This window comes from Pelophylax lessonae (genome assembly GCF_965119305.1).
Source record: "Pelophylax lessonae genome assembly, chromosome: 4".
Lineage (NCBI taxonomy): Eukaryota > Metazoa > Chordata > Amphibia > Anura > Ranidae > Pelophylax > Pelophylax lessonae.
The window spans coordinates 245,723,833-245,751,385 of record NC_138771.1 but is presented as its reverse complement, the minus strand read 5'-3'; the positions used below and the strand labels follow the sequence as shown (position 1 = coordinate 245,751,385).

At 47.0% G+C, this 27,553-nt stretch overlaps 1 protein-coding gene across 1 annotated transcript in view; it reads left to right on the top strand.

The window, feature by feature from the left end:
* The window catches only part of SCAF11 (SR-related CTD associated factor 11), a 438,302-nt gene that overhangs the window by 26,010 nt on the left and 384,739 nt on the right, over nt 1-27,553 (top strand). The window contains exon 2 of the mRNA XM_082256718.1: nt 19,479-19,553. Within this exon, the coding sequence (XP_082112844.1) occupies nt 19,493-19,553 (61 nt within the window). The 5' untranslated portion in view covers nt 19,479-19,492. The remainder of the gene's footprint in view (nt 1-19,478; nt 19,554-27,553) is intronic.

Sequence of the window (27,553 nt, the reverse complement as noted above, 5' to 3'; positions counted from 1 at the left end):
GAGAGTCAGCCCACTGGGTCTGCGTCCACGCACGCTGAGTGCTCTAACAGTGAGGATGAATCCTCCTCCTCCACAGCCATGCATGAAAAGGGGCTGGTGGAGGCTTTAATTGTCAGTGCAGGAAACCTTAAAGTTGGGGGACTCGGCTTATGCTGAGTCGGTGACGCCGGTGCAGTTTCGCACCCGCAAATCTTCCAGGGTGACAAATGTGTTCCCTTTTCCTGCCTATTGTGACAAGATCCTTTTTTCTCGGCTCACAAGCGGCCCTTTTGTCCGTCTGGATCGCAGGAAAAGAGTTGAGATCCACCCGTAACTTTGCGGGAGGCTCCAAGATACCCTTGAATGGTAAGTCGAAAGCGGGCACTACTGGTGCCACAGACGAGCCTTCCCCAGCCTGTGGACCTTGCTCATTCAGGACAAATGGGTCCACGAGTTGGTTTGGTTACAAGATTGAGTTTCGGTTCCTTGCCTCCGGCATGGTTCTTTTCTTCCAGCTTGCTCCTGTCTCACGATCGTTTACGGGGCAGTGCAGGATCAGTTGGCACAAGGAGTCATTGTGCCGGTTCCAGAGTCGGAACGTTTTCAGGGTTTTTATTCAAATTTGTTTACAGTTCCCAGTAGGGATGCACTGAAATGAAAATTTTGGGCCAAAACCGAAAATGCAGGATGCCCTTGGCCGAAAACCGAAAATGACTTTTTCCCCCAAATAATTTTAAAATAGATAGAAGAGGGGCAGGCAGCGACGTACACCTGTCGCTGCCACCCTGTCACAGTATATGTACTGTGACGGGTTGGCAAGTGGTTAATTTAATTACCAATGGTATTTGTATTATGCAGCATGAGGGGGTTAAGGTATTGCCACTGCTGGTCACTGATGCATTAGTGACCAACCAGTGGCAGTTAATTAACCCCTTTGTGCTGCATTAGTGCAACCAGTATCAGTGTTAATTAACACTGGTTGCACTAATGCAGCACAAAGGGGTTAATTAACTGCCACTGGTTGGTCACTAATGCAGCAGTGACAATACCTTAAACCCCTCATGCTGCATAATTAATACTAATACCATTGGTAAGCTGCCTCAGCTCCCTCTCGTCAGTACACCCTTCCTCCCCCCCCCCCCCCGCCTCAGCGTCCTCTCCTATTAACTCAGCTCCTCTGGTGTCCTTCATTCAAAAGACGCGCCTCTGGCCGGCGGCCCGCCTCCCGGTGATGTCACTACTACTAAGATCTGTGCATGAATGAAGTGACATACCGGGCGGGAGGGCGGGCGAGCGGCCGCTAATAGCTGTAACTATGTGAGCCTTCACTTCCCTGTCAGCGGACGATGTGCATGAATGAACTGAACTGACACACCGGGCGGTGGGAGCGGCCACTAATAACTGTAACTATGTGAGCGCTTCACTTCCATATCAGAGGAGATACCCGCCTGATAGGGAAGTGAAGCGCTCACATAGTTAGTTATTAGCGGCTGCTCCCCCCGCCCTCCCGCCCAGTGTGTCAGTTAAGTTCATTCATGCACATCGTCTGCTGACAGGGAAGTGAAATGAAGGCTCACATAGTTACAGCTATTAGCGGCCGCTCGCCTGCCCTCCCGCCCGGTCTGTTAGTTCATTCATGAACAGATCGTAGTAGTAGGGACATCATTGAGGCGGGCGGCCGGCCAGAGGCGTGTCTTTTCAAACCTGCGATGTGCCCTCCTCCTTCCTCACAGCGGCCATTCATTTCTGCATTTTTAACCCATTTTCGGCCGAAATTTCGGTGCATCCCTAGTTCCCAGGAAGGAAAGCAAGGTTCACCCGATCTTGGACCTCAAGGCTCTGAACCATTTTGTGTGGGTTCAGAAATTTTGGATGGAGTCCATCTGCATGGTAGTAGCTTTTATTCATCAAGGCGATTTCTTGGCTTATATCGATTTTAAGGATGCTTACCTTCATATTCTAATATATGTCGGGCATCAGCTTTTGCTTCATTTTGCCCTGGGCAAGGAGCACTATTCATACCCTTTGCTCTCGCCTTCACTCCTCGGGTTTTCACAGAGGTTTTGGCCCCAGTGCTGGCCTTGCTAAGGCAGAAGGGGATTGTGAACCTCCGTTACCTGGACGATCTGCTTCTGCGTGCAGTCTTCTTCGGCTCTAGAAGATGACTGACACTACTGTGCAAACTCTTCAGGAGTTCTTATGGGCACTGAATTTTCAGAAATCGGCTTTGACTCCATCCACCAAGCTGGACTACTTGGGTCTGACGCTGGACTCTGCAACGGCCCGGGTGTTTCTTCCTCAGGCAAAACTACTGAAGCTACAGGATGCGATTCGGCTCCTGTTGTCCAACCGTTGGTTGTCGCTCAGGACTTGCATGCAATTGCTGGGTTTGATGGTTTCCACCTTCAAGGCGGTTCCTTTTGCTCAGTTTAATACCAGACCTCTGCAAAAAAAAGATTCTGGCCAAATGGAACAAGGATCCGCTGTCATTGGATGATCTGATCCTGTTGTCGGGGTATGAGGGGGTCCCTACTATATCTCTCTGCTCCCTGGCGCTTCGCCTGGAAAAATCGTTTCTTCCCCTGTATTAGACTGTGATTACCACGGAGTGGCCAGTACCTTTTTAACCATGTTAATCCGGATAGTGCTTCTGTTGTCATGTCCCTTTTTGTATGTTGTAATATATCTGGTTGATTCCCCCTGTTCCTGTGTCCCCCCCCCCCCCTTAGTGTGCAGACCACGGTAGTCATGGCTCCTTATCCATGATAACCGTGGTCAGGTTACATGCCTCTGACAGGAGCGACAGGTACCGTTGTGCTGTTGAAGTCAGCAGCTACAAAAAGTGTAGCTGCTGACTTTTAATAAACACATACTCCCCTTTCTCAGGGTCCAGCGATGCAGCCAGTGGGAGCCTCGGTTCTCTCCCTCTTCTCCCTGCAGGCATCTCTACTGTGGGCTTCTGGCTGTGACCGCTTGCGGCTTCACAGCCAGGTGTGCACCGCACATGCTCGAGTCGTGCTGCAAACTGAGTGGATGGGCAATCTTCTGGGACCTGTGCGTGTCCCAGAAGATTGCAGAGGGCCTAGATGGCCTAAGCGGAAGTGGAACGAGTACCTGTCAAATCTAGGTACCCGCTTCCCACTCCAAAAAAAAAAAAGCTGCCAAAGGTGGCAAGTCAGGGGGTTAGGAGGCCTTAAAGCAGAAGTTCCACTTTTGATTATAGTCCCACTGCATGGGAGAAAAAGAAAATGCCCAGAATTCTTCTTTACATTTAAAAATTATTTAACTTTTTTTTATGTGTAAATAACCTTTGCAATGCTTTCTTCCAGAATCATAATTTTAATATAATTTTAAACAGAACAAATTATACACTGCTGAAAAAAAAAGCTTTGAAAACCCATCAGATCTCAATAGGGGAAAAATATCATGCTTGGATATCAATACTGATATGGACTGGATAATATGTAAGGAATGAGAGGATGTAAATGATCAACCTACAGAGGACTGAATTCAAAGACACCCCAAAAATCAAAGTGAAAAAATGATGTGGCAGGCTGGTTCATTTTGCTGAAATTTCATTGCAGCAACTCAAAATGGTACTCCCCACGTGCTTGTATGCATGCCTGACAACATCGGGGCATGCTCCTAATGAGACAACGGATAGTGTCCTGGGGTATTTTCTCCCAGATCTAGACCAGGGCATTACTGAGCTCCTGAACAGGCATCATTGGATGGACCACAACCTAATATCCCAGAGGTGTTCTTTTGGATTTAGGTCAGGTTAGCTTGGGGGCCATTCAATGGTATCAATACCTTCATCCTCCAGGAACTGGCTGCAAACTTTGACCACGTGGCTGGACATTGTCGCGCACCTGGAGGAACCCAGTACCCACTTCACCAATGTAGGGTCTGACAATGGATCCAAGGATTTTATCCTGATACCTAATGGCAGTCGGGGTGCCATTGTCTAGCCTGTAGAGGTCTACGTCCCTCCATGGATATGCCCCCCCAGTTCATCACTGACGCACCAAACTGGTCATGCTGGCTGATGTTGCAGGCAGCATAATGTTCTCCACAGCTTCTCTAGACCCTTTCATGTCTGCCAGGTCTCAGGGTGAACCTGCTCTAATCTGTGAAAAGCACAGGGAGCTAGTGGCGGACCTGCCAATTCTGGTGTTCAATGGCAAATGCCAATTGAGCTCCACGGTGCCGGGCAGTGAGCACAGGGCCCAATAGAGGACGTCAGAGCCTCAGGCCACCCTCATGAAGTCTGTTTCTGTTTGGTCAGAGACATTTACACCAGTGGCCTGCTGGAAGGCTATTTTGTAGGGCTCTGGCAGTGCTCATCTTGTTCCGCCTTGCATAAAGGAGCAGATACTGGTCCTGCTGATTGGTTAAGGACCTTCTATGGCCTTGTCTAGCTCTCCTAGAGTAACTGCCTGTCTCTTGATACTTCTCTATGCTCTTTACACTGTGTGCTGGGAGACGCAGCAAACTTTCTGGCAATGGCACGTATTGATGTGCCATCCTGGAGGAGTTGGACTGCCTGTGCAACCTCTAGGGTCCAGGTATCTTCTCATGATACCAGTAGTGACACTGACCTTGGGTAAATGCAAAACTAGTGAAAAACAGTCAGAAAAGATGAGTAGGGAAAAAAATGTCAGTGGCCTCCACCTGTGAAACCATTCCTGTTTCGGAGTTCATCTCATTGTTGCTCTAGTGCATCTGCAATTTTTTTTTTTTTTAATTCTTTAGAGGTATGCCATAAAAAATTAAGAACAACAACACTACAAACAATCGCATGATAGTAAAAGAGATGCAGTCTACGTAGCACAGGGAACAACCATATGCAAAACAGACTATCACGGATCAACAACAAGTAATGTAACCTGGGTTCGTATGTCGTCTGTACGACCATTTTGATGCATTCATATGCAATGCTGCTGTAAACAGATCGTGTGGAGGGCGGTCCAGAGCCACCCACCCGAGTGGAGGGGGACCGAAATCCCCGCCGGCATCTACCACATGGCCGGCAAGGGGGCCCGCCAAATCTCCATCCCGAAGAGGTGCATCTGATATTAATTTTCATTAACACCAAAGCAGCTGAAACTGATTAACAACCCCCTCTGCTACTTAACCACTTTACCGCTGCTCACTAGAGCTCTACTGCGGCAAAGTGGTTCGTTATCGTCTGGTGACATAGACCTACGTTGCCAGACACTCCCCTTTCTCTGCGGCGAGCTCTCGCTGTATTCAGTCACAGCGGGAGTAGACGTATGCCGGTTTTCGGTAATTCGATATATCGCGGTATTGCATAGCCACGGTATTATTGTTGTGGCATTTTTAAAATACAGAGTTTCTCTGCTCCTGGGTCTGACTTGTGAATTGATACATTTCAGTGAGCTGGATGACTCATTCACTCACACAGCTAACTCCTTTCAGCATTAAGTCTCCTAACTATAAACAAAAATGATTACATTGTATCTTTTCCTTCCCTCTGCCAGGGAGAAAGGAAGTTTAACCTCTTAAAGACTGGACCTTTTTTTGACACTTGTTGCTTGCAAGTTAAAATCAGTTTTTTTTTTTTGCTAGAAAAGTACTTAGAACCCCCAAACACTTTATATATTTTTTTTAGCAGAGACCCTACAGAAAAAAATGGCGATTGTTGTAATATTTTATGTCACACTGTATTTGCGCAGCAGTCTTTCAAACGCAATTAATAGACTTTAATGAATAAAAAAAAAACGTAACAGTAAAGTTATCCCAATTTTTTTTTTTTTGTTACACAGAGAATCGTGATCTTTATTCCAAGCTAAAAAATCGTGATTCTCATTTTGGCCAGAATCGTGCAGCTCTAAAATATATACACACACACGCATAGCAGCCCACATTACATTATTATATAATCATCAAGCAGTGTCTGGCCTACCTGGTGATGACCTGGTGTGGTCCTGGCGCTCTGATCCGATGGCCTGGTCTTTAAAGGGGCAAATCAAGATAAAAACACCGGTCCTCCTGCAGGTTTAACCAATTAATGACTTTACTATTGCTTTAGGCCTGGTTCACATGTATGCGGGTTGGGGCCCACATTTGCACAGGCATAGCAGCCCATTGATGTGAATGGGCTTGAGCTGCTATGCCTACGTTTTCAGCTGAAAAAAGGTGCATGCAGAATTTAAAAAAAATGCAGTGGCCATGAAATCCATCCTTCTTTTGCACCATGCGACTTACCAGCCGTTGCTGCACACGCAAACTGTTTTTAAATGCTGTGCCCATGTATACAAAAAATGCAGAAAGCTTGCCAGAGCAGGAACTGCAGGTTAGTTGCATGGTGCAAAAGCAGGATGGATTTCAAGGCCACCGAATTTTAAAAAAATGCTGCATGCACCTTTTTTTCTGCGGAAAATTAGGGCATAGCAGCCCGTTCAAATCAATGGGCTGCTATGCCTGTGCAAATGTGGGCCGCCAACCCGCATACATGTGAACCGCCAACCCGCATACATGTGAACCGCCAACCCGCATACATGTGAACCAGGCCTAAAGCAATAGTAATTTATAAACAACACCTCCTTCAGGTTTAACCACTTCTTGACCACAAGGATTTGCCCTCTTAATGACCAGGCCATCGGATCGGAGCCGAGCGCCAGGACCAGTTATCACCAGTTAGGCCAGACACTGCTTGATGACCTATTTTAGGCCTGGTTCACAGAGTCTGTACTGACTGACTATATAATAATGTGCATAAGTGAACCAAAGCCCCTAAATTCAGCAATGAAATTGAAGTGAGGTGGAAATTTAATAATTTAAATTTAATAATAGAATACCGTGATAATACCGTATACCGTGGCAAAACCTTAATCAATTAATCGCAGCATGAAAATCTGATACCGTCGCAAGCCTAAGCGGGAGTCGGGCCAGGGGAGGAGCGGCGGTGATCACCTCCGCTCTTCCCCGATCGTGGGGGAATCGAGTGTGGAGATCCGCCCACTTGTGTAAACAAAGCGGGCAGATCTCCTAAGTGACAGGCAGGGTTCAGCATAGCTGAACCTGCGATCTGTCACTCAGTCACCTCCCCCCACACATGTTAGTAAGCACCAGGCATACATTGACCCCCTCCCTCTCCAATAAAATTAACCCCTTCCCTGCCAGTGTCATTTTTACAGTAACAGTGCATATTTATAGCACTGATTACTGTAGTAATGTCACTGGTACCCCCAAAAGTGTCAATGTCAGTCAAGGGTCCGATCTGGCCGCCGCAATGTCTCAGTCCTGCAAAACAAAATCGCAGATCACCGCCATTACGCGTTAAAAAAAAAAAAAACACCAAAAATTACAAATCTTTCCCTTAGTAAACGCAATAACTTTTGCGCAAACCAATCAAAATACGCTTATTGCGATATTTTTGGTAAAAAAAAAAAAATATAGCAGAAAACAAATTGGCCAAAAATGATAAAAAATTTAGATTTTTACATTTTTTGGGGGGGGGGGGGAATTTCAGATAAAGGGTGAAAAATATTGTTATTTTTTCAAAATAAATGCTTTTTTGTTTATAGCGCAAAAAGTAAAAATCGCATAGGTGATCAAATACCACCAAAAGAAAGCGTTGCATGACCGCGCAATTGTCAGTCGCACAGTGCCCGAATCGCAAAAAGTGGCCCAGACGTAAGACAGCAAAATCCTCCGGTGGTAAAGTGGTTAACTGGCCAGATCAATATCCCGGGATTTTAATTGACTTGATGCTATACTCTGATTAAAAAGTGTTCCTTTAACTTTTTTTGAGCTGTGTAGAATTTATTTTTTTTTTTCTTTTATCTCAAGGCCTCTTTCACACGGGTGCCTCTGCTTAACTGAATCCGCTTGCTCAGCAGGGGATCTGCTTTGCAAAGTGGCCATGGACACCGTCTCGCTCTCCTCTATGGGTAAACAGACCGCCTGTCTGTTTCCATCCGATCCACTGGACGGATGGAAAATTGGACCACCATCTGTCTGTTTTTGGTGGATTGGATCGGATGGTGGCGATAGTCAGCGGACATATCAGGTGCTCCATAGAGGACAATGCAGTGTCCAATCAGGTCCGCCTGAAAAACTGACAGGCGTACCTGATCTGACAGCCCATGTGAAAAGACCCTTGAGGAGAAGTACAGCCAAAGCTTGTTTTGCTGTATTTCTCCTGTGTATCACAGGGGTGCAGTTCATTCTGCACTCTTGTGACCCGTTTTCAGCTGACAATGTTCTGAAGTTGGCTGATGTCAGAGCTGGTCCTCGCTTGGAAAATATAGTGACCATATGGGCAGGATCCACCGAGGAGCCCGGACGGGCACCTGGCTCAGTCTCTCAGTGAGCTGCTGAGGTCGAGCCCTCCACTGCCCTGCTGCTTACCAAAATTGGACAATAGAAAATTGGAGAAACGTTGTTTATTCTGATGAGTCTTTCAGCTGCGACATTCAGATGGTAGGGTCGGAATTTGGCGTAAACAACATGAAAGCATGGATCCATCCTCCCTTGTATTAACGGTTCAGGCCGGTGGTGTAATGGTGTGGGGAATATTTTCTTGGCACAATTTGGGCCCCTTGGTATTAATTGAGCATCAAATAAATGCCACGGTCTACTTGAATATTGTTGCTGACCATGTCCATTCCTTTACGACTACAGTGTACCCATCTTCTGATGGCTACTTCCAGCAGGATAATGCCCCATGTCACAAAGCTCAAATCATCTCAAACTGGTTTCTTGAACATGACAATGAGTTCACTGTACTCCAATGGCCTCCACAGTCACCAGATCTCAATCCAATAGAACAGAGGTATTGAATTCAAATTCATGGAGGTCCGATAGTAAAATTTTCTTCCAGCAGAGGTCCAGATTGCATTTTTGCGTGATGACTCGGATTCTTTACATCACAGCCCAGGTGTGCAGGCACGACAGCTGCTGTGTCTGTGTTTTCTGCTGGGGAAAAAGCCCTGGTACCTTTTTTTAAAAATGCAGTCGCATGGAAAATGCATGTGTTTGCCCCATGCAATTTCCATGTGTGGGAAACCGCACCTTGTATTTCATTGTGTTTAAGAGTCAATGGTACTCCTGCAAATTTTCTGTGCAGCAGCTTATCCCCCTTCACATCACCCCCCCCCCCCACACACACACACACAGCACCTCTTCACATCACCACCCCCCCCCCCCTCTCCTACCGTACACAGAATGGAAAGTAGGAGGTCGGACAATCTCGAGAAGGCAGAGGAACAGCAGCACCACAAGCAGAGGCAGCCGACTGTGTGACTCCTAGCCAATCACCTCCGACCAGAAAAGTTAATTCAGGCAGCTGCCTCTCTCCATTCAATGCCGGTCCCGACCCAGTCACAGTCCCACCTCCGGCCATCCACCCTGCTCTGCTAATGACAGCAGCAGAGGCAGGGAAAAAAACAGCAGCTGATCATGACGGTCCTGATAGAGCAACAGCTTGGGCCGGACGCGGACCGCGGGCTGCCATTTAGTGATGCCCGCAATAGAACATCTTTGAGATGTGGTGGAATGGGGGATTGCATCATAGATGTGCATCCGAAAAATCTGCAGCAACTGCGTAATGCTATCGTGTTAATGTGGACCAAAATCTGAGGAATTTTTCAAACACCTTGCTGAATCTATGCCACAAAGAATTAAGGCTGTTCTGAAGGCAAAAATTTATAACCACTTGAACACGACGGCTATATAAGTGATTTGCATCAAGTGATTAAAGTAGAACTTCAAAGCAAAACCTTTTTTTTTTTTTTTAATTTTTGGAGTAAGGGAGGGTTTATAACCACTGTCCCAAAATTTGGGATTTTCTTTTACTTTCACTTTTGATAACAGTAAACAGGTCAAAGAGAGAATGAAGAATAAAAATGTTTCATATCAGAATCGAGCCAATGCTTTTGGGGGCAAAATCGCACCCCCTTTACTAAGGGCCTTCAGAAAGTAAGCCCTGATATTTTCAGAAAGTGTTGGAGTCCATGCAGTAGGTTTTCACTTCGCCTCAGCAAGTCCTCTCACACACCGCACACAGGAAAACTTGCTATCTGTCAGTTTATCATGCACTGAATTATTTTTTTTTTAATTACGTCGCTTCCTCTCTCAAATTTGTGTCTTTTTAAGATTCCTGGAAACCCCTTACCAGTAAGTCTAACACTGTACTTGGTGCAACCTCATCATTTTTTTTTACAAATGTTTGTGTAATATGTTGCATTATTGTACACTCTAGAGCTGCATGATTCTGGAGAAAATGAGAATCTAAATTTTTTACATCTACATTATACAAAAAAATTGGGTTAACTTTACTGTTTCGTTTTTTTAAATTCATTAAGTGCCGGTTCACACTTATGCGATGCGGGAAGGCTGCGAATTCGCAGCCTGTTCCCGCATCACACACGCACCCCAGGCAGTTCACACTGCCATATGCGATACGCTGGGGGTGTCAATGTAATTTTAACGACACCCCCAGTTTGATCGCATATCGCAGTGCGATCGTGCAGTTCGCACAGGATCGGATCGCACAAGTGTGAACCGCTGTGCGATCCGATCCTGATGCGGCTGCAAAAATGCCTCCTGTGCGTGTTTGCTGCGGGTGCGATGCGAATTTAGCCATACAAACTGTATGGCTAAACTCGCACCGCACAGCCGATCGCATGTAATGTCGGAGCAGTGCGCTCCGACATTACATGCGAACCCCGCACACGCAGAAGTGTGAACCGGGGCTAAAGTGTATTTTTTCCAGGGGGATGAGTTTGAAAGACTTCAGCGCAAATACAGTGTGACATAAAAAGATTGCAATGATCGCCATTTTTTTCTCTAGGGTCTCTGCTAAAAATATGTTTGGGGGTTCAAAGTAGTTTTCTAGCAAAAATTACTGATTTTACTTGTAAGCAACAAGTGTCAGAAAAATGCTTAAGGCGATACGAAAATCGGAAGGGAAATTTTGTCCGAACGATCTGTCGATTTTCGGATTGTTAGTATAGTGCTTTCGACAGCCGATTATGGATTTTCGGACGACAAAAACTGGATGTGCAGGCTATGAAATTTTTATCGTATGTCAACACAACGTCCGATTTTCGTTTTAATTAGTACAGTTTTCGTCTGAAAAAAAATCGTAAGAACTAGGCATGCTCAGAAACGAAAACGCATACAAAACAATTCAACACGACATCACTTCTGAAGTTGAATTCTGTCGTACGGGAAATTTCGTATGAAAATAACCTCTTCACTTTCAACATGAGACTAGCATGCAACAAAAAATAGACGACAGATCTTTGGATAATCTGATCGTGTGTACGGGGCTTTAGGCCCCTTTCACACATGTGGACAATTCAGATCCTCCTGTCAGTTTTTCAGGCAGATCTGAACGGATGCCTCATGCATCTCTATGGGGCATCGGATGTCAGCGGAGACATGTCCACTGACATCCGATCCTGTCCCTCAAATCCGGACAGATGGTAACCCTACTTTCCATCCATCTGGCGGATCTGATGAGAACGGACAGGCAATCCGTTCTCATCCGATTCCGTCACTCCGAAGTCGTGGTGCATGGTAATGCACAAGTCGCCCCCGAAGTAGTAAGGAGTCGTGTCGCCTTAGTGTGAACCGACTCTTAGGCTCAGTTTCCACTATTGCGACTTGTTGTGCGACTTGACACATGTCAAGTCGCACAGCAATTCAAAAGCCATTAATTTCAATTTGGCCCGTTCTAACTGCTGCGACTTGAAAAATAGTTTTTGCACTACTTTTGGGCCGACTTCAGTGCGACTTGTCCCTCGTAGAAGGACGGTCACACTGAAGTCCCCAGAAGTAGCCGCAAACAAGTCACACTACAAAGTCGCGCTAGGAGTAGCACGACTTTGTAGCCGCAATAGTGGAAACGTAGCCTTAGACTGAGGGCCGGGTCACATTACTGTGAGTGCGGCGATCGCATGTAATTCGGAGCGCACTGCTCCTTCATTACATGCGATCGGATGTGCGGATGCAAATTCAGCCATACACTTTGTATGGCTGAATTCGCACTGTATCCGCACCAAATATGCACATGACCCTTTTTTTCAGCCGCATCAGGATCAGATCGCACAGTGGTTCACACTTGTGCGATCCGATCCTGTGTGAACTGTCAGACCGCACTGCGATATGCGATTAAACTGGGGGTGTCGTTAACATTTGACACCCCCTGCGTATCGCATATGGCAGTGTGAACTGCCAGGGGTGCGTTTGCGATGCGGGAACAGGCTGCGAATTCACAGCCTTCCCGCATCGCACAAGTGTGAACCGGGACTGAAGTTCATTCCTTTTGATCTAACGAAATGATACATTGTAAAGTGATGTGTTTATAGTTATCTAGCAGCCTAAACAATGTTGATAAACATTTGCCAGAGACTTTTTTTTTTTTTAACACGGTCCGCCTCCGTGGCAGATCCGTGCTGCTCAGCGGGGATCGACCCGCCGATCCCCGCTGAGCCGGCGGATGAATGCTCCGTCTCCGCTTGCAGTGCAGAGACGGAGGTGTCACAGCTCCCGCTGCTCCCTATGGGGAATCGGATGAGAGCGGACCGCCTGTCCGCTCTCATCTGTTCCGATCCCCAGGACGGATGGAAAATAGGGTTTCCATCCGTCCGGATTTCACGGACAGGATCGGATGCGGATGGCAGCGGGTGTCAGCAGACATGTCTCCGCTGACATCCGCTGCTCCATAGGGCTGAATGGGCATCCGATCAGATCCGCCTAAAAAACTGACAGGCGGATCTGATCGGAACACCCGTGTGAAAGAGCCCTAAAGCTGTGAGTGAGCAGAGAACACCTGTAAGAATCAAGGACATGCCGTTTTTTAAGATCGAGATTTAAAGAAAAATATATATTCGTGCAGCTCTAGTGCATTCAAATTAAAGTATAAAGGCAAAACGTTTTTTTTTTTTTTTTTATTTGTTTTGGATGGAGTGCAGGGGGATTAGAATGCCTGTCAGGATTTTATTGCAGTCTGTTCTCCTGTGAGGAAGATTCACACTTTGTCCTGTTTACCATTATTGAAAGCGAAAGTAAAAAAAATTCTACATTTTGTCCCCAGAAAAGTAATAGAGGGGTAATCTTCCAATGGGGACACTAATTCTGGTGACCTCGGGATTCTCTAGGATTTCCTCTCACTTCCTGTTTGGCTATGTCCCTTGGCCACCTGCAATCATTCCCGTTCTGACGGGAGAAGATAGATTTTGTGTTCTTGCCGGAACACAGATCTTGGTCCCCCCCCAGACAGAGCAACACCCCCTAGTGATACATTTAACCCCTTTGATTGCCCCTGATGTTAACCCCCTTCCCTGTCAGTACAGTAACAGTGCATATTTTTAGCACTGATCACTGTAATGTCACTGGTCCCCAAAAAAAGGGTCAGGTGTCCGATTTTGTCTGCTGCAATCTTGCAGTCCCACTAAAAATCGCTGATCGCCGCCATTACTAGTAAAAAAAAATAAATAATAAAATATAGTTTGTAGACGTGATAACTTTTGTGCTAACCAATCAATATTCGCTTATTGGGATTTTTTGATTTTTTTTTACCAAAAATATGTAGCATTGGCCTAAAATTGATGAAGAAATATTTTTTTTTTATTATGGCAGGAAAATACACACACACACACACACACACACACACACACACACACACACACACACACACACACACACACACACACACACACACACACACACACACACACACACACACACACACACACACACACACACACACACACACACACACACACACACACACACACACACACACACACACACACACACACACACACACACACACACACACACACACACACACACACACACACACACACACACACACACACACACACACACACACACACACACACACACACACACACACACACACACACACACACACACACACACACACACACACACACACACAGGTTTTGCACAGAGCAGCCCTGATCCTCCTCTGCCCAGGTCGCTCACTGGTGCTCCTGGCCCCTCCCTCCTTCCAAGTGCCCCCAGATAAAGCCACTTGCAATGTGGGCATCCAAGCAGGCTCGTTCCTGAGCCCAGGGCTCTGCGTTTCTGTTGACAGAGCTGCAACTCGGCCCACGCCCCCATTCTCCTCATTGGCTGTGGTTGACATTGGCAATGGCTCCCGCTGTTGTCTCCTTTAACCACTTGCCGACTGCCTAACGCCGATCTACGTCGGCAGTCAGCCCCTCACAGGCAAAGTGACGTAGGGCTACGTCACTAGCTTGTGAGGGTCTAGGGAGCGAGCGCGCGCCCCCGGAGGCGCGCTCCCGCTCCCGCGTGGTCACGGACCCCCCCGCGCGTGTGACCGGCGGACCCGATGTCCGCCGGTCACTCGGCGATCGGCGGGGGAGAGGGAGAAAGTCAGGCAGCTTGTGTAAACAAGCCACCTGTCATTCTCCTTGCTGTTAGGATACTGATCACTCGGATCTAGTATGTAGATCCGTTGATCAGTGTCCATACAGCTCAAGCCCCAGCCAATCACAGTAGAAAGCACGCCCCTAGGGACACACACAGCCCCTCCCTCCCAAATAAAGTTAACCCCTTCACTACCAGTGTATTTTTACAGTAACAGTGCATATATATAGCACTGATTACTGTAGAAATGTCACTGGTAACCCCAAAAGTGTCAAAAATGTCAGTCAAGGGTCCGATCTGTCCGCCCCAATGTCGCAGTACCACAAAAAAAATCGCAGATCGCCGCCATTACACGTTAAAAAAAAAAACAACAAAAATGACAGAAATCTTTCCCTTTGTTAGTAAACGCGATAACTTTTGCGCAAACCAATCAAGATACGCTTTTTGCGATTTTTTTTTACCAAACATAGGTAGCATAAAACAAATTGGCCGAAAAAGTAAAAAAATTTTGATTTTTAAATTTTTTTTGGGGGGAATTTCATATAAAAAAATGTGAAAAATATTGCTATTTTTGCAAAATTGTCGCTCTTTTTTTGTTTATAGCGCGTGATCAAAAAATCGCACAGGTGATCAAATACCACCAAAAGAAAGCTCTGTTTGTGGGAAAAAAAGGACGCCAAATTCGTTTAGGTACAGCGTCGCACGACTGCGCAATTGTCCGTTAAAGTCACGCAGTGCCGAATCGCAAAATACCCCCTGGTCGGAATGGGGGTAAAATCTTCCGGGGCTTAAGTGGTTAATGAGGGGGGAGAGCTGGATTAACATGGTGGCGATCTTGCAGCTCTACAAATACAGGTGATTGAAAGAGTTAAAAGACCACCTAGGTGAATGGATGTCTTCAGGTTGCTTTGCTGGCGGTAGGTCTTCTGGATGAAAATATTGCAACAATCTCCATTTTATTCTCTAGGGTCTCTGCTAAAAATATATAGGGGTGTGTTTGGGGGTTCCAAGTAATTTTCTAGCAAAAAAAAAACAGATTTTAACTTTTAAACACGTTTCAGAAATAGGCCCGGTCTTAAAGTGGTAAAACGGCCTCAGTGTGAACCTGGGCTGAATGGATACACAGAGCTGTGCCTTGGCTCGGGCATCCCATAGCAAACTGCTTGCTGTGGGGGCACTCAGGGAGTAGCCGGGAGAGCCTAAGAGGGACCCAAAAGGAGGAGGATCCAGGCTACATTGTGCAAAACCAACTGCACAGAATAGGTAATTATAACATGTTTGTCATTTTTATTGAAAAAAAAAAAGACTTTACAGTCACTTTAAGGCCTCATGCACGCTGGATATTTTTACAGCTGCTTCTAGGGGCGTCTGACGTTTATGGTATCCATGTAGGCATATGCTCTTACAGGCAGAAAAAACCCTCAACAAATTTTTGTTGTTGAGAGGAGTTTTCGAGTAGAAAAGATGACTAAGTGCCCAAAAACCCGCAAATAAGTTGAAAAAGCACAAAAAACCTGAAATGCACACAAAAGAGAAGAAAAATTAGCTGAGGGGGGGGGGGGGTTTGTAAAAGAAACACTTGTGCCCAAAAAGACGTGCAAAAGAGCATAAAAAAGCACAAGCTTTTAGACCAAGAAATAAAAGCTGAAATGCCTGTAAGGCTCCGTTCACATGTAGGCGTTTTTGGAGTGTTTTTCTGCTCACTGATCAGCTCTCAAAACGCCCAACAAGACAAATCCCATTCATTGCAATGACCCCTGTTCACATCTAAGCGTTTTGACGCCCTAAGGAAAACGCCCAACGCTCAAAAAAGTACTTGAGCTTCTTTTTGGGCAGATCACAGGCGTTTTGTCCCATAGACCTCAATGTACAATGATATTTGGCGTTTCACAGGCGTTTTAGAAGCGTTTAGTTGCTCCTGATCAGCTCAAACAGCACAACTCTCCACCCAGCTCTCCACCCCCTTGGCATGCCTCTGCTGTGAGCACATTTTCCTGAAACATGGAGAAACATGGAGAACAGCAGTTAGGCAGTTTAGGTGACCAGACCCTGCCATACCAAGGTGACCGTAGCCTGCTGCCATACCAGGGTGACCGTAATGTAGTTTAGGTGAACTGACTCTGCTATGCCAAGGTGACCGAACTCAAGGTGACTGTGAACTGACTCTACTATGCCAGGGTGACCAAACTCTTCCATGCCAAGGTGACCGTAATGTAGTTTAGGGTAAATTGACTCTGCTATGCCAGGGTGACCAAACTCTTCCATGCCAAGGTGACAGTAATGTAGTTTAGGGTAAATTGACTCTGCTATGCCAAGGTGACCGTAATGTAGATATATATATGGAATCAAAAAACACCATTTTGAAGCCCTATAACCCAATAAATGCCCCTAAAAAGTGCATAGGGTTCTGGATCATGCCCCAGGGACTATGAATCAGGCAAAAAAAAGTTCTTAAAAATTGTCGTTTTTGATAGAGAGCCAATTATTGAAAAAATTAAAAAAAAATTCTTTGGATTTAGTTTTAATTTTAGTGTCTGGGGGGTCTAAAAAGTGTACCTGTGAAGTTTCAGCTCTGTAGCATGTCCAGAACCATAAAAAAAAAAAAATCATGCAGAAGAGGAGGTCCCTGGGAGGTCCAATGCAGAGGAGGAGGTCCCTGGGAGGTTCCTTTGCAAATGTTGTAAAAAAACAACTTTTCCAAGCTTTTCCATTGGTCACCAAAAACGCCTGTAAAACGCTTGCAAAAACGCCTATAAAAACGCCTGTAAAACGCCTGAAAAACGATAAACAAACGCCTGAAAAACGCCAACGCCTACATGTGAACGGAGCCTAAAAGCAGTTTGTTTTTTTTTTTTCTTCTCTCAATTGCATTCTTGGCTTTTCCCCTCTAGAGCCATCCAAGCCATGTGTTATGCTTTTCTATTGGGCTTTGTATGGGGTAGCTTTAAACCCTTAGCGTTTTTTTATAGTTTAAAACATTGGGCACAATAAAAAGGACCGCACCCATAATGCAATGGTATGAAGGCATCCTTGCCTCAATTCCATCAGGATGCATGGAGTAACTAACTCTGTGCCTTAGCATAATTCAGACGTGCATGTTTTTTCCAGTGCTCTCCCCTTTTCCTGTATTGAGGCGCATTCTCCAAAATGCACTCATTTATGCTGTGCCCTTACTGTTAAACGCAGTATAGTGGTGTTCTGTACAGTGTGTAACTTAGTCCCGGTTCACACTTCTGCGATGCGGAAACGCTCCGAATATGCAGCGTGTTCCCACATTGCATCCGCACCCCTGGCAGTTCACACTGCCATATGCGATCGGCAGGGGGTGTCACTTAAAAGTTAATGACACCCCCAGTTGAGATCGCACATCGCAGTGCGATCTGCAAGTTCGCACAGAATTGGATCGCACTAGTGTGAACCACCGTGCAAACCGATTCTGCTGTGGATAAAAAAAAAAAAAGGTCATGTGCGTGTTTAGTGCGATTGTGGTGCGAATTCAGCCATACAAACTGGCTGAAATTTGCACCGCACAGAGATCGTATGTGATTTAGGAGCAGTGTGCTCCGAATTACAAGCAATCTGTGATCGCACTAATGTGAACCGGCCCTTAAAGTGATTGTAAAGCTTAATTTTTTTTTTTAAACATTATACTTGCCTCCTCTGTACAGTGGTTTTGCACAGCGTGGCCCTGATCCTTCTCTTCACAGGTCCCATGCTGCCGCTCCTGGCTCCTCCCTACTGTTGGGTGCCCCTGTTCTGCCGAAAACTTCAACTCGCCAAAATCTCCCACCTCGTCACTTCTGCTGACCCTACAGCAGGAATAATTGGAGATTTCAGCCACTTGGTGTTTTCAGAGAACAGGCGGCAGCGTATACACTATGGTACACACTGAGTGCACGTTTTTAGTCCGCACACGAGTAACCGACAATATAGCCGCCTCCCAAGGCAGTAAAAACTAGGGGGTGGATTACCAATGTCCACTCCCATGCCCAATGCCATGCTCTGTGAAAACACCAAGTGGTCGAAATCTCCATTTATTCCTGCTGTAGAGTCATTGGAAGTGACATGATTTGGGATTTCAGCGAGTTTGGAGTTTTCAGCAGGTCACACACACAGCAAGCGGCACCCGAGCCATGCCACTGCTCTGTCCATTCACACACGGAGTCACGGTTCGGCCCCCTCTGTTTCCTGATTGGCTCACTGGCTGTGATTTGGCTCCCGCCAATGGCTCCTGCTGCTGCCAAATAGCCAATCGGGAGTGCGAGTCCCCGGAGAGCCTTGCCTCTCATGGACATCGCTGAATCAAGAGGGGGCTCAGGTAAGTTTTAAGGGGGGGGGGTGCACACAGAGCGTTTCTTTTTTTTTTTTTAACCTTAATGCATAGAATGCTCAATGGTTAAAAAAAAAAAAAAAAAACCTTGTGCCTTTACAACCACTATAAGTCTACTGTGTGTTTTTTCTGCAATAAATTAAAATCTCCCCATAGGCAGCAGAACTCCTTCCCTGTTCTTCTATCATAGCTAAAAGTGTACTTAAAACCAAAGAATTGAATATATTGGGGCTTACCAATTCTTTAGCTGTGGTGGCTGCATTAGGTGTGATGACCCGCTTAACACACTTGGGTGCTTCCGCCAACCAGTGCCTCCTGCCGTCCAAACCCTTCCAGCAGACGGAGAGCTAATTATCAGCCCTTTTACCCTTCTACATTGTAAGCATTGTACACAGACAAGTTGAGGTAAAACCAAAGGAATTATTCTTTCTTAAAACGCAGACACATTGTTACCCCCCCCCCCCCCCCCAGGAGGACATTCCCTTTTGGGGATGTTGGCGTGACAATGCAAACGTCAAATAGTAATATATCATTAGCACATCTAAGGAAAAGCCAAAACAAAAACAACTAGTCACCTAGACAATGCTTTGATTAACCAGGGATCCCATCTCAGACAGTCTGGCAACAGTCTCAACCCTGTCCAGAGGTTGACAACACTGCAGAATAAACGGTATTCTCCCCCAGGTGGAATAATAATTGTGTGAATGTGGATAGAGGAATGACATTTTTAATGCTGCACTTCATTAATGCTTGTGCATTGTTTGTGTTCTAGGTTTAGTGGGAAAGATGAGGAGCAAACGTTTATGCTCATCTGATGCCAGAGACCAGCAACATGAAGAAAAAGATGGTAAGACATAACTTTTTGTTCTAGTGTGTATGTTTACAAATAACTTTTTTTTTTTTTTTTGCTACCAGACCATTTTTATCTGGCTGAAATGCTGGTCCACATACCAGGCTTCTAAGAAGGCCTTTTCCGATCTTCCATTTGTGGAAGATCACTTGTTTGGAGCTTCCTTGGATGACCTCATCAAAGGCCTCACAGGGGGAAAGAGTACTCTTCTTCCTCAGGGTTCCAAGGGTAAGGAGTCCTGTCGCAGATGGGGACCCTCCTTTTTCTGCTCACAAACTACCTTTTAGTTCCTCAGGTCTTGGTTGGGGAGACCTAGAGTGGGATCTGCCAGGCCTGCGCACAAAACCTGCTCCGCCCTAAGGGGTGTCCTCATCCGTATCAGGGTGGGGGGACATCTTTATATCCATAAACCAAAAGTGCAACGCAATTTTAATAGTAAGGATAATATGGTAAAGTCCAAAAAATCCCAAGAGATCCAAGAGGTGCATGTGGGAATTGAAATCAAAAGGAACCCTCCACCGGTCTGATATGCACCGCGCTCACCTTATATGAATCAATAAGCGCCTGAATGAAAGATATCCAGATGGCAGAAGGACTCCCACAATAGGTTCCAGACAGCCACTTCCTGATAAATGGAATATCCTCACAGAATGCACACTCCGGCCATAACCATATAGCATAAAAAGAACAGGGGCAGGATCTAAGTGCTCACTGTTTAAAACCTTTATTTAAGAACCCATAGAAGGGATTCCAGGCATTCTAGTGGCTCCAGACTGGCCTTGCCGGTCTTGTACGCCTGGTCACAGATGTTTCTGGGAGGCTCCCTCTCAGGGAAGATCTGCTTTCTCAAGGACCGATCTTACATCCTGCTTTTACAGTCGCTGGCTTCGAGGACCTGACTGTTAAAAGCCAGGTGCTGACGGATAGTGGGTTGTCTGATTCAGTGATTCCTACACTTTAAAAATCTACCTCCAGGTAGATTTACCATCATATTTGGAAGACGTATGTTGCGTGGTGTGAGTCTCTTTGGTGAATGAAAATATACATAATTTGTACCCATTTATCTGCAGACTTCTGTCTTCTACAGCATTGCAAAGTACACAGTTTAAATGGCAATATACAAAGTATACAGTTTAGATGGCATTTCTCAGTTTGCATGGATTGGAGATCTGATGTTCTACACTACAGAGCTGAGTGTAAACTGAGACCTGAGTGGAGGAAAATGACATGCCCCTTCTACACAGTCTCACAGGGTTTACATGCATATTTGGGGTTCTCAGTCTCCTGCTGGTATAGAAGGGGTGCTTGGCTGATTCTGATTTAGTACTAAAAACGGTCAGAAGTGACTTGTGCAGATAGAGGAAGGGTGAGCAGACAGGTTTCTTAGTGCTTTGGACTAAAGCAAGTACATACTATACAGTAGTAAGAAAGTATGTGACTCCCTTAAAATTAACCTTCTCTGCAGTCATTTGCCATTTGATCTGATCCTTATCAAAGTCACAATAATAGCTGCAATGTGCTTAAGCTGATAACACACAACATTCTAATTTCTCGTGTCTTTATTGAACATGTCCATTAAACACTCAGTGCTGGAGGAAAAGTGAGTTAATAGCTGGTCGAACCTCCTTTTAGCAACAATGACTTCAAGCAAGCAATTTCAGTAGCTCTGGATCAAACGTTTACAACGTTCAGGAGGAATGTTCGCCCAATATTTCCTTATATACACACAGTGCACTTCTTGTTACTATGCAAGAAATACTATACTGTATTGATGTACAATCAGTGAATTAAATAGTTCAATATGTATGCAAGTCCATGTGCCAATAGCAAAGAAAACAATATAGTAAAATGAAAGCGTTTTCTAATTCTTCTCGCAATAATTTTTTTTTTTTTTAAGCCCGTAGCGTGTGCAACACACTCAAAAGACTCCACCCGGTGCATAAAAAAGTGCACACACACAAAGTGAGAACACAAAAAAGCACAGGGTGTGCGACAACGTATGGTCTTCCCTCCGAAGAGGTAGGACCCGAAACCTCGATCCCCCAGGGCGCAAGACTCCTGAGAGGGATATAAGGTACTCGTTCTTCAGGGGGACTGCCGAAACAGCTCCCACCGAGTACTAAGTGGGGCTCCCCCGAAGGGAGGCCCCATGAGAGAGGGCGAACTAAGCCAAAAGGCCATATCCACCCCCTCCCAAGACTCAAGGCTGGGCCAGAGGACCCACACACTCCAGTCGTGCAAAAAAGAAAACAAAGGTGACAGTGCAGTGACGGACTCCAAAGAAAAAGACAGACAAAGAAAAAGGTGGGGAAGGGGAGTGGGGAAAGTGCTTTGGTGCCATGTGAAGAACCAAGGCAGGCCTTCCAGCCGGAATAAAAAATTCCTCTGGTGCAAGCCAAAAGGGCTGTCCCAAGAGGCAGGTGTGAAAAAGGTGTGCATAGTGCAGTGACCAAGGTGCCGAAAAAACTCACAGCGAGCTGCCCCTCACCAGTGAGAAATTAAGGCACCCCTGGGCTGCCACCCCAGGGGCACTTACACTACGGGCTTTTTCAATCTCAGCCCCCGGCCAGACCGAGTGTAGCCTATCCCCACCAGCAGACATCAGAACCTGGACAGCTTAGAGAGAGCTTACCTACAACTGGGGACAGGCCCGTCACCAAGCCAGATCAAAACCCAGGAGAGAAAGCCCTCCCCTCGCCATCCTGTTCCTCAGCCCATTACATCCAGGAGCAGTTCCACCAGGCTCACCCTCCAGACCGGTTTTCCTGCTCCCTTCAAACTGGTTAGGACAGTTCAACCCATTCAAATCAGAAGGCGGCGGGCCCCACATGCTTTCCCAGATGACCTACTCCCCATACCTCAATACTCAGAGCGCTCCGGGTTTCGGTCATACTGGTACTAGCTAAGGCCCATACCAACTGATAAGAACAGATACTACACTTGATCTTAGCCAAAAGGCCGAGAAGCACACAATAATGATGCATTTCACCAGGTAGCAAGCCACGTGAAATGTTGCAGAATTAAACCATGCACGCTTGCCCTCCAGCATAATCTAGCCTCTTACCAGATTACAGAGATCAAGCACACACAAGAAATAATAGACCCCTCCTGGTGTCTCCAAAAAGAATCTGTATGGTCCACTGGGTTTCAACATATGAGATTCACCAGGACCATCGCCACAACCTCGCATCCAACTCTGATAGCCGCCATAGACTAAAAGAAACAGCGTGAATACTGCTAGTACACGTTTATTGTTAAAAACACTACAGTTACTCATAGTTCAGGAGAATCGGAAGCATTCAAACAGCATAGAGCTTCGCTGACAGCCGGCATTGGCAGGCTTGTGATGTTCGTGGCCCGACTCAACAACAAATTTCGCTTCACAGCACGTTATCAGGGGAACAGCTCACCTTATGACTTGCTGTGGCATGAAATGTGTTGGGTGGGGCCACGAACATGTGATGTCACACAGCCGCTGATGTCCGCGAGGCTCCATGTTGAAAATGCTTTTGATTCTCCTGAACCATGTGAATAACGCTAGTGTTTTTCTTTTGGAGGCTGGGCATTGTCGTGCAACAGGAGGAACCGTGTGTGTGTGTGGGTGTGTGTGTGGGTGTGTGTGTGTTAAATACATATTACACAGTATCTCAAAACAAAGAAGAAATTACATTTTGCTACAATGTAAAGTAGTGGGTGTACAGCTTGTATAACAGTGTAAATTTGCTGTCCTCTCTGGTACCTCCTTGGGATCTCATTTTTGGTACTGTCGGTTCTTCAAAGACCGCCCTTTGCAAATATTTGTGAACGTCCTCTGCTTACTCTGTCACAGGAGGTAGCTTTTTTGGTGGCTATTATTTCTGCACGCAGGGTGTCGGAACTGGCTGCGTTGTCCTGTCGGTCACCTTACCTGGTTGTTCACAGGGACAAAGTGGTGTTACGTCCCTCACAGTGTCTCCAGGCAAACCGCAGCCGGCCCTCCCCGCTGGCTGATTGGGTCATCTCCTCGGCTGCTGCTGCTGGCCAGTGACTGACAGTAAGGGAAAACTGCGTACCCGGAAGGACACCTACCTGTACCAGTGCTATACGCTGAATGTAAAAATGCCCCCCCCTCAGTGCTCTTTAGTCCCCCCAGTGCTCTTAGGCCCCCCCCTCGTGCTCTTCAGCTCCCCACAGTGCTTTTCATCTCTCCCCCCCCCCCATGCTTTCTGGCTCCCCCAGTGCTCTTCAGCTCCCTGGCTCCCCCCTCAGTGATTTCCAGTTAACCCCAGAATGTGCTCTCCAGTCTCTCCCCCCCCCCCCCCTCCCCCTGTGTTCTCCATCCCCTTGGTTAACCTTGCCCCCCCCCACGCCTTCCAACCCCCCCTGCAATGCTTTCCAAACCCCCCCTTAATTCTCTCCAGTCCCCCCCCCACCCCGTGCCCTTAAGCTCCTCCAGTGCTCTCTGCTTCCCCTGTGCTCTTCTATCATGTCTGCAGTCTCTGACCTTCACTTGCATCATGTCCGCAGCCTCTGACTACCTCCTGTATCATGTCCGCAGCCTCTGACTACCTCCTGTATCATGTCCGCAGCCTCTGACTACCTCCTGTATCAGGTCCGCAGCCTCTGACCACCTCCTGTATCAGGTCCGCAGCCTCTGACCACCTCCTGTATCAGGTCCGCAGCCTCTGACCACCTCCTGTATCATGTCCGCAGCCTCTGACCACCTCCTGTATCATGTCCGCAGCCTCTGACCACCTCCTGTATCATGTCCGCAGCCTCTGACCACCTCCTGTATCATGTCCGCAGCCTCTGACCACCTCCTGTATCATGTCCGCAGCCTCTGACCACCTCCTGTATCATGTCTGCAGTCTCTGATCTTCTCTTGTATCATGTCTGCAGTCTCTGACCACCTCCTGTATCATGTCTGCAGTCTCTGACCACCTCCTGTATCATGTCTGCAGTCTCTGACCACCTCCTGTATCATGTCTGCAGCCTCTGACCTTCTCCTGTATCATGTCCGCTAAATGTACAGTGTGTGTCGTAAAACGTTTGACATTTCGAACATGGGAGAGGCAGCGCTGTCTAGCCACGCTAAAGGTGCTAAGCACCAGTCTGCAGCTGCGTGCTTGACAGCTTCCAATCCGATCGCTGGCTTTTTCACCCGTGCGCCTGAAGTGACACCGGCTCCCAGCTGCGGCAGCGGTGCTTCCATCTCATCTACTGTAAAACAAGGGACCATTTTGAGTCACGCTGTATCCAGAAACTAAACCCTAACTGCAAAGATACTGTACACTAAAAAGATAGTCATTTATTTTAGTAAAAATATGCTGGGTGTGACATGAATTTTCTTCTTATTTAACATGTATACATAGACATTTCATGAAACATTAGGTCATGAATATTTAAGTGAAGTCATGGAAAAATGTGTATGAACCCTGTAGTGGGTCCACGTAGTCATACGGTCCGTCTACAAGATTGGGTTGCGCTCTATAAACCAATAAGGTTTTTTCCTTCCAACTTGCCCCCTGACCTCTTACAGGTTCTATTTAGGGCTGTACAAGACCTGTTATTTCAAGGGGTCATTGTCCCGGGTTCCGACATCAGAACATTTTCAGAGTTTTTACTCAAACCGGTTTACAGTTCCCAGGAAGGAAAGCAAGGTGCGTCGTATCTGGACCTCAAGGAGCTAAACTGCTGTGGGGGTGCAGATGTTCAGAATGGAGTCCATTCGCACGGTGGTGGCATTCCTGCATCGGGGGGGGGGGGGGATTTTCTTGCCTCTATCGACATCAAGGATGCTTACCTTCACATTCCAATATGTGACAGTCACCAGCGCTTCCTCCGCTTTGCTGTGGTAGAGGAGCATTATCCGTTTGTGGTGTTACCCTTTTGGTCTCTCCTCTGCTTCTCAGGTGATCACAAAAGTGTTAGCCCCGGTGCTAACATTGTTACACCACGGGGGGTTGCAGTACTGGGCTACTTGGACAACCTCCTTCTGCGAACGAAGTCTCCTTTATTGTCTGGTGGAAAACCTGGGAATCGCCATATGAACTGTGGGAGTTCGGTTGAATTCTGAATTTTCAGAAGTCTGCTCTGGTTCCGTCCACAAAGCTGGACTATCTGGGTCTGACTCTGGACTCAGTCTTAGCCAGAGTGCTCCTTTCTCTGGACAAACACCAGAAACTGCAGGCTGCAATCCGTCTCCTGCTGTCCAGCAGACTGTAATCCCTCCAGACTGGATGCTGGTCCTGATGGTGTCTACCTTCAAGGTGGTTCAGTTTGCACAGTTCCATACAAGGTCCATGCAAGGGAGATTCTGGCCATATGGGACAAGACTCCGCAGTCTCTAGACAATCGGATCCGGCTGAGTCGGGGAATGAAAGAGTCCCTGATATGTTTGCTTCATTCTCTGGTGCTTTGGCTGGGCAAATCCTTCTTCTCTTGTAATCGACAGTGGTCACCAAGGATGCCAGCTTGTCTGGCTGGGGAGGCGTCCTCTGCAAAAATTCTGCTATGGGGATCTGGACACTGACCAGACTACCGATCAATGTCTTGGCACTCCGAGCGATCAGACTGTGCCTAGAACATTGGACGGATCGTCTTCAGGGTTTTCCAGTGTGCATTCTATTGGACGATGCCACGGCCATGGATGTCATTCACCAGGGGGCAGAAGTGTCCTGGTGGCTCTGGTGGTAGCCGGCATTCTAAGATGGGCAGAACGGTTTGTTCCAGCCCTCTCCACCGTACACATTCGCTGGGTGGGCATCCCCGAGGTGGATCTGTTAGCATCTCGGCTCGACAGAAAGGTTCAGAGGTTTGTGGCTTGGTCACGGGATCCTCTGGCGTAAGCCACAGACACTCTGGTGGCCCTGTGGGGTCTGTGTCCTCTAATTTACTCCTTTCCTCCTCTCAAGCTTCTGCAAAGACTTCTACGCGGGATCGAGGCAGAAGGGATTCCGGTCATCTTAGTGGGCCCGGACTGGCCTTGCTGGGCTTGGTACACCGATTTGGTGCGGCTGGTCGCTGACGTTCCTTGGAAGCTTCCTCTCAGGGGAGGATCTGCTGTCCTAAGGACCAATCTTCCATCCTGCTTTAGTCGCTGGCTTTGACAACTTGGCTGTTGAACGCCAGGTGCGGATGGATAGAGGGTTTTCTGAGTCAGTGATTCCAAAGCTAGGAAATCTACTTCTAGGAAGCTCTACCATCGTACGTCAAAGACGTACATTGAGTGGTGTGTCTCTTGGAGTTCATCCCTGTTCTTTTTCGGTGGCTTGGATCTTTACCTTTCTTCAATGGGGGGGGGGTTGAGCAGAATCTGACCTTCAGTACTATAAAGGGCCAGGTGTCGGCCTAAGCGGTCTTCTTTTAATGGCCCTTGGCCACACACTCCCTGGTGAATACTTTTCTTCAGGGAGTTCGGCCCTTGGCTCCTCCAGTGGGGTCTGTTACTGCCTTGGAACCTCAATTTGTTGCTCCGTCCTCCCAGAAGCCTTCCTTTGAGAATCTTTGGTAGATTCCCCTGCTTATGCTGTCCCAGAAGGTGGCCTTTTTGGTGGCCATCACCTCTGCGCGCAGGGTGTCGGGATTGGCGGCATTATTCTGTCGTCCACCTTACTTGGTGGTTCTTTGCCCCTGTCCGTCGTTGCATTCATAGGCTCCGATTTTCATTTGAATGAAGACATTGTGTTGCCTTCCCTGTGTCCCAGGCCAAAACATCCGAAGGAAATTGCTTTGCATGCCTTGGATGTGGTCCGAGCATTTAGGGTGTACCTGGCAGCTACGGAGTCTTTTAGGAAATCACTCACTATTTGTGCTAACGGATGGGTCTCGTAAAGGGTTTTCCGCTTCCTCTGCGACCATTTCCAGATGGACCAGACAGACGGTTGTTATGGCTTATTCCATCAAGGGTCATGTGTCTCCTTTCCCTGTCAGGGCGTATTCTACTCGGGTGCTCAGTGCCTCCTGGGCCTTCTGTTGTCAGGCGTCAGTGACGCAGGTTTGCAAGGCGGCCACCTGGT